This window comes from Lichenostomus cassidix, chromosome 1 (assembly GCF_008360975.1).
Source record: "Lichenostomus cassidix isolate B80296 chromosome 1, HeHo_3.0, whole genome shotgun sequence".
In the NCBI taxonomy this organism is placed as follows: Eukaryota; Metazoa; Chordata; class Aves; order Passeriformes; family Meliphagidae; genus Lichenostomus; species Lichenostomus cassidix.
In genome coordinates this window covers 12,820,705-12,836,630 of record NC_139479.1, presented here as the reverse complement: position 1 = coordinate 12,836,630, position 15,926 = coordinate 12,820,705, and the positions used below count along the sequence as shown (strand labels likewise).

At 42.6% G+C, this 15,926-nt stretch overlaps 1 protein-coding gene across 6 annotated transcripts in view; it reads right to left on the bottom strand.

Moving 5' to 3' along the window:
- Positions 1-15,926, bottom strand: part of KLHL15 (kelch like family member 15) — a 29,008-nt gene that overhangs the window by 12,921 nt on the left and 161 nt on the right. Inside the window, exons 1-4 of one of the 6 annotated variants that reach the window (XM_085050405.1) lie at positions 15,488-15,716; positions 15,206-15,290; positions 13,097-13,193; positions 2,532-3,243 (exon numbers count right to left, since the gene is read on the bottom strand). In XM_085050405.1, the coding sequence (XP_084906531.1) occupies positions 2,532-3,236 (705 nt within the window). In that variant the 5' untranslated portion in view covers positions 3,237-3,243; positions 13,097-13,193; positions 15,206-15,290; positions 15,488-15,716. The other 5 variants (XM_085050396.1, XM_085050416.1, XM_085050435.1 and 2 more) reach the window with 5 other exon arrangements.

The following is a 15,926-nucleotide window of genomic DNA, read 5'->3' as shown; positions in this document are numbered from 1 at the left end:
CATTAAGGGTTGAGGAACAAAAGGAGTATCTATTCATACTTCAGAAACCATTCTTTCAGGACAGTTTGCAGTAAGCAAACAGGCTGTACCTTCACTTGTGCACTCTAAATGCACATCAACTTCCAGGTATTAATCTAGAGTCACTGACCTAAATTTAAAATTGTACACCTCTCCAAGAAAAAGATGTAAGGAACAGAAAGGCTCAAGAGGCCAAAAGAGTCCTTACTGTAACTTGCAAAGTTAAGTTATATATGTTATTTATATACTACAATGACAGGCATCTGAGAAATGTGTATTAGAAAGATTACATAAAAGTACATATGACAAGCCAGCCAGTATATAGCAAACACAGAGTTTGCTGAACTGGAAGAGTCAGCCTCAGACTGTATCAGTATATACTCTTGGAGGCATTTAGTACCTTCTGGCTTCAGGAAAAGCGTGAATTCTGTTCGTGGATCTTGATTTCCAAAAAACACAGTTTTACCACTACTTCCCCATTCTACACAAACAAAGAGGCTCTCCCCGGGTTACTGCCAGAACAGTGAACAGACATGCTATTTTATTTAAAAAAATAAAGTGTTCTATATTCTGATGTTGGCTCCAACTGCAGTTGTCCTTTGTCACTTGTCATGCTGGATAACTTAATACTCTCTAGCCAGGGTAAAACACAAATGTATTCCTAGCTGCAGTAACAAATGACATAATTAGCTCTGCTTCCCTTTGCTGAGTTGTCCCTCTCCATAATCTGCACTGGCTTTTCTCTGCTCCCACATACAATTAACAGAAAGGGTATTTACTGATAAAGCTTTTACATGTAGGTATGTAATCTGGGATGCTGAAAACAACTTCTCTCCTGAAGGTGTACCTATTAGGCCATTTGGTAACTGTCAAGATAAAACATGAGAAGCACTGCATGCAGGATTTATACCACTGATATCAAAAACAGCTCCAGAAGTTATACCCAAATATAATGCTGAAGACCAACATAAATTTTCACCTGCACTTAAGAAATTTAAATGAAGACAGCTTGGTGCTGGAGCTTGTATCCCCAAAACTCTTAGTGCTGAAGCAGACTCACACAAATCCTGCCCTATTAGATTAACCTCAAAAAAATATGTTGTGAATTCTCTAAGTTTTATTACTGAAGGGCTTAAATGATGTAATAATATGCTAAAGTGCTATTTAAAACAAGACACTACACAGTATTCCGCAGAGTTCAGCTCTTACTAGTTAAAAATGTTTTAACCCAATATAAACATTAATGTTCTAAAATACATTTAGTTATTTATTTTGTTTATGTCTATAGCCTAGTATAGCATCATAAATATATTTTATGTATTATTACTTCCTATACTCAATTCACACACAGAGGAAAAAATCCAAACTATAAAAATTCACCAGTCTGAAGTAATTAATAGCTCTTATAACCTGAAATACAAATATGTATAAGAATTACTGCTTGGATGTACCAGTGGCACTTAAAACCACCAAAACCAATACAACCTTGTCTGTATATTCACTAGATACTAAAGTAAAAATATATGGGAGATTCATAGGTAAGAAGCACAACAAAAGCATGGGGTCTGAACTCCTATTAATTTGCTGACATGAAAAATACAGAAGTTGAAGTTGTATCTTATCACACAAAATTAACATTGTTAGAGCACACAGATTAAGTAATTCCTAACCTGAACATGGTTACTGCCCTGTAAGAGAACTGCTTACAAAGTACTATAATCCTCTACTGTTAACAAATATTCAGAGATTCACAAGAACTAGAAAATAAGAATTTTTTTGTCTTTTCAACAGAAGAGTAGAAAAAGTGAGTTCTGTTTTAACTCTTTCTACATACAATGAACAGTTGAACTATAAGATCACCTGTTACAAAGAGTAATCTGATATTTAAAGTAAATCAATACATTTGATACCATCAATAACTTTTGTATTATGTCTTGTGTACTACCAAATGTATGTGTAACTTTGGAGGATCAGGACTTACTTCTAACTGCTGTGTAACAGCACAAGCACTGAAGATACAACAACAACAAAAACTCTCCGCAGATTTAAGAGAACATACTATTTTTCATTTGTAAATAACCCTCCCCTGTACTTAAGCCACATAAGATCTACAGTCACTATTTTTTATTATATTGATAACAATTATCATAACATACACCCTACATATTATGTGCAGGTCTAAAGCCTCTGGAAAGCAAAAGCAACTTTTGGAAAAGTTACGAATGTTTGAAGTCAAATTCAATACAAGTGCCCTTATTTCAAAATGTCTTTTCCATATAAAGTCACGTATAAACATATACTGCAAACCTACCTGTTCAGCAGCCACTGTAGGTGTTATTGTCTAATAATCAAAGACAATACTTTTAGATGTTTGCCTTCTATGCTTTTCTTTATTAGCAAAATAAATGCTATCATTTTGTTCCTTGTCATAGCTTTGGGAATCTTACCTATTTAAAGGCATGCTGCCCTAGCTAAATGATGAATCCTGCCTATTGCTTTTCAAATGCACCAACCTTCTCAAAAACACTGGATGGTGTCATCAAACAAAACCTGATGTTCTGAATGATGGTGTCCGTATGCCTCCAGCGTCTTCTATCATGGCGCAGCCAGGCCTGAACAGCTTCATACAGCTCTATCTCTGGAAACCTGCTCAGGTGATCATTATCCAAGTAAGACATGAGCTTCTCAAAGCTCAGATATGAAAGGAAGTCAGGTCTGGACATGAGTGGCACAAAATTCTCTAGCAGAAAGGAATCCAACTTTTCCCTGACTCCTTCGATGTTTACACCAAAATCATCCAGAAGTCTCATAATTTCTGCACAGTTTTCTAAGCAGATTTTAGCTAAGAGAAAAGAGCAGCAAAACTTTACCACCTCTATAAGCTGGACATACATGGCAGCCTGAAGGATTTCATGAACAGTGTTCATACTCAGTTCAATAGTTCCATAGTACATGAATTGGAGGACATGACTGAAGCCTGTAGCTGTCAGACCTTTCAAATGGATTTTGTCCTGATCTCGTTCTCGCATGTCAGCAGTGAACATAATCCTGAAGTAATCACTCTGGGTGGCAAGTAGTGCTTTATGGGCCTGAAATTGGTGGTCTTCAATGACAAGTGTGACATCAAGAAGCAATCCCTCCTCATACAGTGCTCTGAATCCTGCAGAGACACTGGTGTCATGGATGGAGGAGCTAAACCCTTCCACGTCCCCTGCCATGAATCACCTGGGGGGAAAGAAAAAAAAAACAAATAAAAATAAAAATAAATTGTAATTTCTAATAACATATTACAAGCCCTTCCTGACGAGATAAATCCTGAGATTGCTTTTATTAGGACTTAAAATTCTTCATCATCCTTTTTTGTTTTCTCTCCAACTGAAAAATCAACTTAGGAAACAAAACACAAACTTTAAATATTTCTCCCCCAACCAAATATTCTCATTTTAAAGACAGGGTAATGAATAAAAATAACTAACTATGCAATACTGCCAAAAATATTCCTTACTCCAAGTTAATTCATGGTCATATAATGAACTAAAAAGGTTGTCATGGTTTTTTTCCTCTCCCCCCCGTCAATCTTTCTAAAGAATTTATCTCAGGGGAGCAATAAAACACCCACTCTTGAATATCAAGGGCTTCAGAAAGGAAGCCAAACTTCCTTAACTTCAGAAACAGGCTTCAGTAGATCGGTACATGGTACGTTCTAAAAAAAAAAATCCTGTGTTTTATTGCTTACCAGGTTTTAAAATCTGTGTCAATTTAGACAAAAGTTATTTGTAGGAAAACGAACATTTTCAGAGATACTATTTGAGATTGTGTGCTTCACTTCTGTAGAAACACAGTCCCATCATGTTCCCCCCCATTCTTAATATAGTGATTAATATTAGGTTATGAGATTTATGAAGTGCAAAACATTAAGGCAATAAGAAGCACTGACAAGAATAGCTCACAAAAAATAATATTCTGTATAGTGGGTTTAGTGAAGTTTAATTGCTCATTAAGCATTTGCAGATATAGTGTTACTTAGATGCAAGCTATAATTAAACTGCAAATAAACCACAAGAAATCTAAGAGTAGCAGGATCCTACCCTGTTAAAGTCAGGGAAGACAAATATTCAATAATCAAGATAAAAACCTATTCAAAATCCAGAAATTTCTCAAAATGTTGCTGAACTTCCTTAGGTATGGGTAGGATGAAGTTGCATAACACAGCTTGAACCAGTTACTTTATCAAAGGACAACAGGACACTCCATTCTCCTTCTCTGTCTTATTCTGAGACCTGAGCTCCTGCTGCCTACTTTGAGCCATTTTGGGGGTTCACTGGCCTTCTCCAGAAAGTCAATGCAACTCATAAACACGACTAAAAAATGAACTAAGAGCAGGAAGGGACAGACATGAAAAAGACACATGACACAAACATGACCAACCCCACTCCCCAGCACACATAAAATCTCAAAACTAGAAATCTTTTTGCTTCCCAGTGAGCTAACTTCTGACTTGACACTGTGGGATTTGGCACAAGAACCAACCTAACTCAGAGGGCAGGACATATCCTTGAGCAGGAAAAGAGAAAGAGCAACAGCTTCCCTTCCCCTTTCTTATTTGGCATTAATTTACTATTAGAATTGGTTCAGCTACTTTTGTTCCACTTCATCCCACCTTAAATTACACTGCAACTTTCCCTCAGATATTTGTTGCATTTAACTCTGAACTTCCTATAACAAAAAAAGCCAATAATGTTTGGGTACTGGTAACCCACATGAAAAACTGTATAAAACCAGTGTATTAGAAAAACCTGCAGATCCTCAAGGTAATAAAACTTCACACAAGTATATGGACCCAGAAGTGACTCTAGGGTGTCCCATGTTTCACAACTCCTCAGGGAGCAGTTACCACCTACTCCCACTTCCTCAAACACCACATTCTGCCTGCTGCCATTGTAACTGCAATGCATTTTATTAGACTCCATCAATGGCTAATCATCTCCTCTCCTTCACTCCTCAGCACACATCCTGGAAAACCAAACTGGAGATACCCTTTGTCTGTGTAAAACTAAACTGGTGAGTGGGTGTTTGTAGCCACACCTCATGGCATTATCACTACTCCCACACTGTTGAAGCCTGATGATGGGTTCTGTGCACAATAAAGTCAATGCTGGGAGTGTTCATTACAGTTAAGACCTTCCTGAAAGTAAGAGCAGGAGCAAAAGAACAAAGATGACAATCCAATCGCTTTCTCACCAATATCCATGATAGCACATTCCCCTCAATGTCACTGAAGACAAAGAGAAACATGCAAACTGCTCTGGAATCTCATATTGTGAGTCTCTTATTTTTCAACATCAAGTGCCTACCAGAAACAGAAATTACCATCAGATATTTTTCTTAGTTGTTGCCAATTCTTACATAAAAGCAGATGAGGAAAGAGCCACTTCACTAACTCTTACCACCTCAAAAAGAAGCAACCAATTGAAGAGGAAGAATAAAGCCTGACTTTACAGGATTTTGCTTTCTAATTGGATTTCTGATATCAAATAAAAAGGTATGCACGAATATTAGCCTTTTTCTTCTTTCAGAGTACTTGTAACTCTTCTCCTCCCATCCCCAGTTCTCTGATGTTTAATAATAGCTGAGCTCATACCTCAGTCTTTCCCATTTGAGAGATTTAATGATCATTTGTCTTTAAATGGGCCACTCATTTTCATAAAAAATACAGCGACTTGAAACAACTCTCACTGCTGTCTGAAATCAGCCAAGAGGTTCAATGGTTACAAGGACTCTCAGACAGTACAACTGTGTAAGTTACAGTGCTTTAGGAGACCAACTAAGACTCGACTCGGCTTCAGTTCCGTGATCAGGATTAAAAATGGGAAAGGACAGTTGGAATTTCCAAATGTGAGAATGTGAACAGTATAACACAACAATGTGTTGGGGGGAGAAAAAGTAAAAAATGAAGCAGTATTCTGCAGGTGACTGAAGCGATATATATTCATCTGGAAATAATGGGATGTCCCATCAAACAGGCAATCCTACTGAAGGGATTTCTTCAAAACTGTATGTGCATTGCTGTGTAGCAGAACAACATAGAAAAACCACAGCAGCAAGGTCCAAACACACAGCAGGATCTTTGCCTTACCTTGAGAAAGATAATTTTACATTATGGGTACTCCACAAATAAAAGGAGAGAAATGAACTTGTACGCAGGATGGCCCTAAAAGAAAAGCCTTTTTCACCACCCTCAATGAAGCAAAAAAGGAAAAGCTGGCAAGTGAAATTAAGCAGAGAGACATGGTAGATGCACTTTCAGTGTTGTTTTTAGGGACCAAAACAAATAAATCATACTCAAACAAACAAAAAACCAAAACAAATAAAACCCCCAAACAAACAAGACAAAACAGAAAACAAAAAAACCCCCAAACCAAATCAGCACCAGAAAGTTCTGGGCAACTGGCTCTAGGTGGCCCTGCAGGTGGCATAGACGACACCTGAGGTCCCTTATAACATCAAGCAGTCTGTGAATCTGTGATTGTGTTGCTTTTAAACAGATACAGCACAGATGTGGGGATATTTTCTGCAACCTCCTTTCTAATTCTGATTAAATAGAAAGACAAATATAAATGAAAAAAAAAATCATGTACATGTTACTCTCCTTCAAATTTTAAATCTAACAAGGCAGGAATCACTGAAATATTGAGATATAAAACCCACCTGTGTTTAGGGAACACCTTTTAGGGTTCCAATATTTACATCACCCTTCAACTGGCTATTCCATAAAAATATTTAAAACTCTTAGTCAGCCACAAATCTCCACAAGGATAACAAAGCAGTCAACACTTGGAAATTATTATTTCTGAATGTTTTAAAAATGTGGGTGTTTAAGTCACTTAATCCTTCTTTTCACATTCCTGCTGATATTACTTTTAGTAAATCTACAGTTTTCAAAATCAAAATATTTTTCCTCCCAAAGAGCAGTGAGCATTTAATGGATTATTTAAGTAGACACAAAACCAGTAAGACTTCTCCTTACACCATCTAAAGAAGCTTTAGAATTCTATGAGTGAAAAGCAAAAGGACTATTTGTCTTCCTGCATTAAATAAAAGGAGTAATTATCCTTTTTCTGGCAAAAAGCCATATACACTACCAGCAGATAAATTTTTCTTTAAAACAAAAAAATGCATTGCCAGTGCAAACACACAAAGGGGTTAAAATAGTACTAAAACCGGAAAACTACATAATTAAATGCATATTATGCTTAACTGGTAAAAATCTTCATTTCTAAAGCTAATATCCTCAGTCAAAAGCAAATAGCAATGTGGTAGTTCAAACATTAAAAAAAGCAATACAAAATACTCTCAAATGAAGCAATTTTTCTAAAGCATAGCTATGCCATTCCTCCCACACACACACTTGCAATCTTTGATGTAATTCTGTGCACTATTCAAATGCTGCAGTTATTTCCCAGAGGACAACACATAACGATTTTTTTTTCATATTTTCAATAAAAATGTAAAATTCAGTTAGATTTTCTTCATGCATGCAAATCACAGCAACACACTTAATCCTCAGGAAGACATGGAGCCTGCAGTGGTCTATAGGAAAAATGGAACAAAAAAATTCCAATGTATAAACAATGAAGGGGAGGTGGGGGACAATCTGCGTTGACGTTCATTATTGTTCTGCACATATTAGAGCTGATCAGGGTAATGCAGCACAGGAAGTAAGACCCTGCTGAAAAGCCAAAAGAGAAATACATTTAACCTTATTAGCTGCTCCTGACATTTCTTCCTCTTTTTTAGCACAAAATGCATTAGAGTCTACAGTGCTGTGACTGTAAAGCCACTTGCTTGGAACACTGATTTCTCATCTTTATTCTGCAGCTGTAATAAAAGTCTGAAAACCCTACTCCAGACTGCTTTTTCTTGCTAAACAAGGAGAACCTTCTTTCCTCAGGGCGTCTGAGACTCTTACTCACAAGCAGAAGAAATGGAGTCTAAATGCACTGGCTACTGAGAAGCAAGTTACAGAATACCTGCTTTTGACTCATGCCATGCTGGATTTAAAACCTCTCCAAAGGCAGTACTACCTGGAAAAGGGCACTTTAAGTAAGTGATTTTACGTAATATGTAAGCTTATATGCACTTTGCAGGGACAGAAATGTATTGTTCTAGGAAAGTATTGACAATACCAAGTCTAGCACACTGGCTCAAAGGAAAATTTCTGCTTTCCCTGTTGCTCCTTAGTAACTTATTTGAGATGCTGAGACAGAACCATCAAGTTTCTTTTGTTTACTGAGATTATGGAGTACTTTTCCATTCTACCTATCCCATAGATATTCTAAGAAACCACCTATGTGAACACAGCTGGACAACAAATTTTCATGCAATAAAACACTATTATCTACGAGTTACACCAGAAGATATTTCACCAGACACACAGAACCATGCTTTGGTTACACAAAATACGCAATAATCTCTGCCATCCATCAAATGCATGCATTTCATCATAAATTTTAAAGCCATAATGCATGATTTATTTGGTGAGGTGCACAGCAAAGGCTGCCTAGAGCAGAATTCTTTGGCCCTAGTTTTGTTAACACACTCTTCTGCAGGAATAGGACATTTCTCCATAGTCAAACTTATACACACATATGAAAATACAATACAACAAGTATTTGAACACACGAGCAAAACATTCACAACTTCACACATGGCTGAAGGCTGGGCCCTTGAATGCAGTGTACTGTATTGAGTAAGAATGCAATTACAACATACAGAGTATCAATAATTTATCCCCCAAATTAAACTTTTGTTTACATGGCTTGAGACTGGCTTAAAAACATTAAACCTTGTCCACCATTTTTCATCATAATTCCCCACTAACAGCAACAGAAGGAGTGATGTTATGTGGGATAGATCAATAACCAGTGGGTATCAAAACTGCCGTTGCTACAATTGCAAACGCAGGGAACAAAGAAATACATCCAGTTTCCATGTGTTTTATCTAAAATCCTTTGTAATTAATAAACTAAATTTGGGAAATAATTTATCTTAAACACATTGGTATGATCATGTTTAAGACTTCACTCAATCCATCTTGAGAATTCCAAATGCACTGGATTACTTGAGAAGCTGGAATTCAAGAGCTTACCAACCACTGCCAGTGAGAGGAACCAGACTGCCACAACTCCAGTAATTAAACCTTGGCTACTCCTGAAAGCTGCCCACACTCCATTTCTTAGGCACACGGCCGACCAGGACAGCTCCTCTGACAATCCCTGCCGACACTGCTATCTGGGAGCACTCTGAATCAGTTCATAGCCAACAGTGGCACTTTGTATCAGCGCTCTCCGAGGTCATTATGGCTATGCCAGAAGCATTATCAGAACTGGTTACAACCGAATCTACCAAAACAGCCTGGATTGTGCCTCAGCTCAGAATGGTTATTCTTCACTCAAAGTGTGCCAGACCATGTAACTGCACTTCACAGACACTAAGACAGCTTGAACCATGTGTCTAAAGGGTCACTGTATCACTACACCTGTAGAGAAAAACCTGCTCCCAAACACAGAGCAGGCTCAGCCCAAAGCTCTTCCACTTGCATTTACTGATAATAAAACAGATGCCATGTATAAACAGTTGACACATCCACATAAATGAGAATTGTCTTTAACTGGAAAAACTTGTATTACTAATACCTAAAAATTAAATTATGATGGTGTTGAAAACTACCAATTTGCCACTGCTCTCAAAGTGGACGGGACTGCCCTATCCTGAGAGACAACAGTCCTTCCATATATATTTGTGGCTTATAGAATGTGGCTTACAGAATCTTTTCAAATGTAAGAAAAATGTATGAATAAAGCATGATTATCCCACTGTGATGATATTTATTAAGAAAATTATAGTGTATTTTATACAGAAAAGTAGCAAGTATCTCAGTAACAAAAAAATCTAATCCTACCTTTCTTGACTTATCACATAAATTTTTAGCATAATAAGAAGGTAATGAGTTACAAGTAGTATTTGAAGTATACTAGTAAAAATATTTTTAATCTCAATTAGGATTGCTAAACTACGCCCTCCATTTGTCTTTTTGTTATCCATATCTATGTTGCTCACTTAGTTAATACTCCTGGCATCTTCTGAGACACTGGCATTAATTGTGCCCTTTGTTCAAGACACACAGGGTTTTGACCTCACTGCCAAATGTCAAAGTCACTTGTCAGAAACACAGAAATCTCAAACATATTTAATTTCTACACATATACCCCAAAACTGGCAGCTAGACGAATGAAAAAGGTCTGATGTCACCAGTATGAGCTCCATGGTTATCTGATGTGCTCTGCTTGCTGAAAGGCAAATCAACACATGTGTAGATCCAAACCAGCCACAGGGTATAATTAAGGAAAGTGAAAGGAGATGAGTGTCAGTGGGAAAGTTTATAGGACATGTGGTAGAAATTAAACACGTTTGCTAGGTGTTGGAAGGGAAAAGACAGGAAGTATGTTGGTGCATGGTGGTAGGTTCAGGGGATCTGAATGTGAACTGGGGCAATGGTGGTGCAAGAGCTGAGTTATCCTAGGGGCAAGTATATATAACAAGTCCACAGGAAGCCAAAGTTCAGTAGTTCTGTCCTTTTATCCAGTAATAGCTTTATGGTTCTCCTATTCCTCTTCTAAATGGGAAGGAAAAAAACCCCGAACCCCGAACAATAAAAAGGCAAGAACTTTAAATTTTTAAGCGACATTTCAATATTTACGAAATAGATCAAAGCTCTGGTACCAATCCTGGGTAGCTCTACTCGTTCAGATCACAGATACATTTTTCGTCATTAGCTACGATGGGAGAGAAATGGCCATTTTCGGGGCAGGAACTCAGATGACCTACTTCAGCCCGTCTGCTCGCACGCTGAGCCCCGCTCCGCTGAGAGCGGAGCTCGCAGGCCGAGCTCGGGGGAGCGGGGCCGGCAGGCCCGGGGTCCGCGCCGTGCGGCCGCAGGAACCCGAGGCGCCCGGCGGGGCTGCGCCCGCCCCCGGACCCGCCAGGCTTCGGTGAGCCTGCCCGGCGCGGCCGTGCCCGATCCCCGCTCCAGCCCGCCTGCTCCCCGCCTGCCGCCCGCGGGCACCCGGCCCGCCGCCCGCCATCCCGGGGAGGAGGGTTCCCGAAGCCAGGACGGCGCCCGGGCCGCCCTCACGGGGCGGGCGGCGGCGGGAGGGCCCGGGGGATCCTTCACCCACCTCTCGGCAGCGGCGGCGCTGAGGACGCGGCTCCTCCCGCTGGAGCGGCGGAGAGGGGCCCTGGCTCCGTGTACCATACAGCCGGGGGCGGCGGAGGGAGGCGCCGGGGGGCTGCGGAGAGGGGCAATGGCTGAGGCGAAGCCGGGAGGAGGAGGAGAAGGAGGCGGAGGAAGAAGGGGGGATCCTGGGCTCCCTCCTCCCCACCGTCCGCGCTCGGGGGGAGGTGGGAGCCGCCCCCGCCGCGCCGCGCGGGCACCGGCGCTCCCAGCCCGGCCCGGCCTCGCCCCCGGGGTCCCCGCCGCCCTCACGCTTGTTTACCTTCCGCGCTGCCCCGTGCGGCCGCGGGCGCCATGTTCCCCCGGCAGCACCGCGCCGGCCGTCACTTCCGCCGCACCTGCGGCCGCGGGGCGGGCGGGGGACCGGGGCGAGGAACGGGCCCTGCCACCCGGCACCCGGCACCGCCCCGCTCCGCTCGCCACCCTCCGCCCCGCGCGGGCTCGGCCAGACGCCGGAGCCCCGGCACGCTCCGAGCAGTACGGCTGGCAAAAGCGACACCGAGAAGCATCATCTGCGTCCGGCCCGCGAGGACGCGCATCCACATGCGTCCGCTTTCGGAGGGTCGGGGTCGCTCTGCTCTCTCCCGCCCCGCTGCCTCTAGGCCGCGGCCCCTTTCCCCGAGGCTACGGCAGCTCCCGGTTTTCTCGGGCAGCTGCCCCGTGTAGGTCTGCATCCCGCCCCGAGCTACAGCAACCCCTGCGCCGGCTGAGCTCCTCCCCGTACACCGGCCAGCCGCCGGGGCTGCGGGCTGAGCCCAGCTCCCTGCTTTCCGCAGGCTGCCTTGCCAGCCGGCGTGAGAACCGGGTCACCAGAGCCCCAGGGGTCAGGGCCGATGCTCAGCAGAGCAGCCCTTGAGCAGCGAACAAAATGCACACAGGGAGAGCAGCCCTGGCTGGGGTTGAGCAGGGTTTTGCCTTAACACAAACATCAACCCCTTGCTTCCGCTATTTTGTCTTTGCCTGGCAAACTCCGACTTTATTGTAAGAGATGAACTAACCTACGTGGACCTTTGGTTTGCCACTACCACCCCCAAACCATTTGCTACCCTTCTACGTACCTCCCCGTCACCTTCTGTGTCACTCCCTGCTTTAAATAGCTCGCCACCGGCTGCCATCCTCTCCCTGTTTACTGCTGTTCCCATCCCCTTCACTGCCTATTTTCAGTCTCTCATTACCACCCCCTCCCCATTCTTGATTTCTAAAACAAGCGTACCTTCCCTACAGCTGCCACTCCTAAGCTGAATGTTTTTCCCACCTTTCACAGCTTCACACAATAAACCAGCTATTCCATGCAGTGCTTTACAAAGACTTGCCAATGCTATTCCCACTCTCCTACTCTCTCCTACTGCTCCCTCATGCTACAATCAACCTCCCATTCACTCCGTCAATCCAACCGCCAGACCACTCTCCACTCGGCAAACTTACTATTCCATCTCACTCACTCATTCAGTAAATTTGCCCAGTCTCCCCAGCCCCTGTTTTAAAATCTGTAACTTGTGCACTTAGGGTGAAACAACCGGCCTTTACAGACTGACCCTGCGTTCCTGCCACCTATGTTTCAAAGGAAAGACATTCACCCCCTTTTCCATACCGTACTCCTCCTTCTGCACCAAGCATGTACCCACCCATATCTAATGTTTCAACAAAATAAAAAGTCGAAACTAAGTTTCTCCCATACAGAAATGATACAACCAAAACTTCATGCATCCTTCTGCACTCCTTAGACTTTTGACCTTCATAGGTCAGCAAGGGCGGAAAAAGCTAAGCAAGACTTTTATGTTTTACCTGACTGTCATTTTGCTGTCTGCAGTTTGTGTCAAGCTGAGGCGTAAGATGATCTTCAGGTCTCTCCTACACACTGTCACAGAAGAGGACCTCAAACCTAGCCACAAAACAAACCCATAACAGCTTTGACATTTAAAACATCACAACATTTAAAAGCAAAAAAAAACCCTCCCATCCCCTTTTCCTTCACAGTGAACAATTTGCTTCTACTGAAAAATCAAAATATGTTAATAATGTCTCAAGTCCAGTCTCCTAAATAAAAATAAATAAAATTAATTTTAGGCCTCTGACAATGATCACTGGTATCAACATTACCTTAATTAATATTAATTGACATAGAGATTTGGGCTGACCCCTCTGATTTAGGCATCTGTACAAAGTCAGTTGCTATGTAATTACCACTGGCTTAAACGAGACTATTGCAATGAATGAAATTCTGGATATAGGTTTTTGTGTTATATTAATACACTAATTACAATTTAATTTTAGTATTTTAAAACTTTATTTAATTCCTACATACATGTACAATACACATATATTGATATATGATATAATGTGGACTCCTAGAAATGTCCTTACCTATTTTAGTCGGGGTTGTTCAGCTTGGACAAGAGAAGGCTCTGGGGAAACCTTATAGAAGTTTTCAGTACATCAAGGGGGCCCATAAGAAGGCTAGAAAAGACATTTTTCACAAGGGCATGTAGTGACAGGACAAGGGGGAATGGCTTTAAATGAAAGAGGGCAAGTTTAGATTAGATACTATGAAGAAATTCTTTACTGTGAGGGTAGTGAGGCTCTGGAACAGGCTGCCCAGAGAAGCTGTGGATGCCTCATCCCTGGAAGTGTTCAAGGCCAGGCTGGATGGGGCTTTGTGCAGCATGGTCCAGTGAAAGGTGTTTCTGCCCATGGCAGGAAGATTTGAACTCAATGATCTTTGAGGTCACTTCCAACCCAAACCATTCTATGATCTACAATAATTAGGCATTTGCAGGCTTTAGACTTTTCTGGGTTTTCTTTATACTACAATTATTTCCAAATAAGTGGATCAAAATAGCAAGACTAGCTTCAGAATATGTAAAATGTACAACCTCATTGTTAAAATAGAAGCAACAGTTTGTGTATTTTTTCATATCCCTGACAGGGTGTTTGGCAAGGATTAAGTCCTTTTTAAAGGCTGTTTCAAATGTGACAAAAAATATTTCCATAATTTTACACTGCAATGTATTTATTGCATAATTTAAACAGCTAAGTAACTACAGAGTCCAGTATTTTCAGTTCATTTTCATAAAAGAGGGATTATACATGCCTGGACATCGAGGCAACTACAACCAAGTATTGCATCATGTTCCCACTACATTTCATTTATCTCAGTTGTTTTTCTCAAGAAGTGAGATATTTAATACAAAATTGAAAAAGCCATGTGGCCTGATAAAATATTAGATATAAAAATTTATTTTCCAGACCAATTTACAACATGATTGGGTTGCAAGACAAAATGCATTTTTTTGTCATTGTCATTGGAAGGTTTCTCACAATGTTCTCCTGTTAATTTCCTCAGAACAAGAACACTGGCAGTGTGCTTGCTCTAGGTATATCCAGCAGAACTCACTCCTAACTCTTGTATCAGGAAAGCATGGAAATAGTAACATTTGCAAAAGTGGGAGGTTACAACCACTGTTAAACCAGGCATACCAGTTTCACACGGATTTCCATCATCACATTTCAATCACGTGGTTGTCTGCCCCAAACCTGCTTTTTTTGATCTGCAAAGCCAGGCAAAGTCTGAGAACCAATGTGTTTTCCAGCAGACAAAGCCAATGTCATGGCACAGCACACATATCAGAGATAACTGGCTACCTGCAATGAAATCTGTTTCCCTGACCACGGAGGAAATACTACCAGCAACATCCTCTGTGCCTCTAAGAAGTTCCCATGAAGAAGTCAGCTTGATTTCCCACAAGGAACTGTTCAGAATTTTGCCCTTTAACAGAGCTCTCTGTTGAACCTCTAAACTGGCTCTCACCACTGGATTAGGTACTCTATTCAATTTTTAATGCATTTATGTCATACCCAACTCTGGAAACAGCAAGTGTTTGGTGTCATTTTTACCTGTTCCGTACAAAACATTCAGGTTGTTCGTATCTTGGGGCAGGCTGTCCTATCCACAGGGTGTCCCTAACAGTAACCGCCCAGTCTACAAAAGACAGTAACAAGAAAAAAGGTTGAAATTAGAAGGGCGTTCTCAGGCCGATGGCCAGCAGAGATTCTAACACGTGTACACCGCGCTCGATGCGCTCATTGCAGTTCACACACATCGCGCCTCAGCCTTCCCCCAGCTGCCTTTCTGCACCGCACCCCTCGCCACCCCAATAAACCCGCACAGCAACAAACCCCGAGCACGGCACGAGCCTCCCCCGCCTGCGGCGTCTGTCACCGAGCCCGGTCCCCGTCCCGCAGCCGCGGCGCCGTTTCACGGTATCCCCGCGGTATTTCAGCGCGGTATCCCCGCGGGCCCGGGCGGTCAGTGCCGAGCTCCCGGCGCTCTGCCGTGGGGTTCGCAGGACATTCCGTCCCGCGGGCTCCCGGCGCTTGCCGAGCTGCGCGCTCCCGCGCCCGCCCCGGCTCCCCCCGCGCTCCCGCGCCCGTTACCCGCCGTCCGCGCTCCCGCGCCGTGCACGCGCACGCTCCCCCGCCCGCGCACGCTGCGCGGCCCCGCCGCAGGCCCGGTTGCATCACCCGGCGCGAGGGCGACCGGGGGTCCTTCACAGGGCTGGCCTGCGGCGCGCCTGACTCGCGGCCGCCCCGCCGCGAGAACGACAGCGGCCCCCCG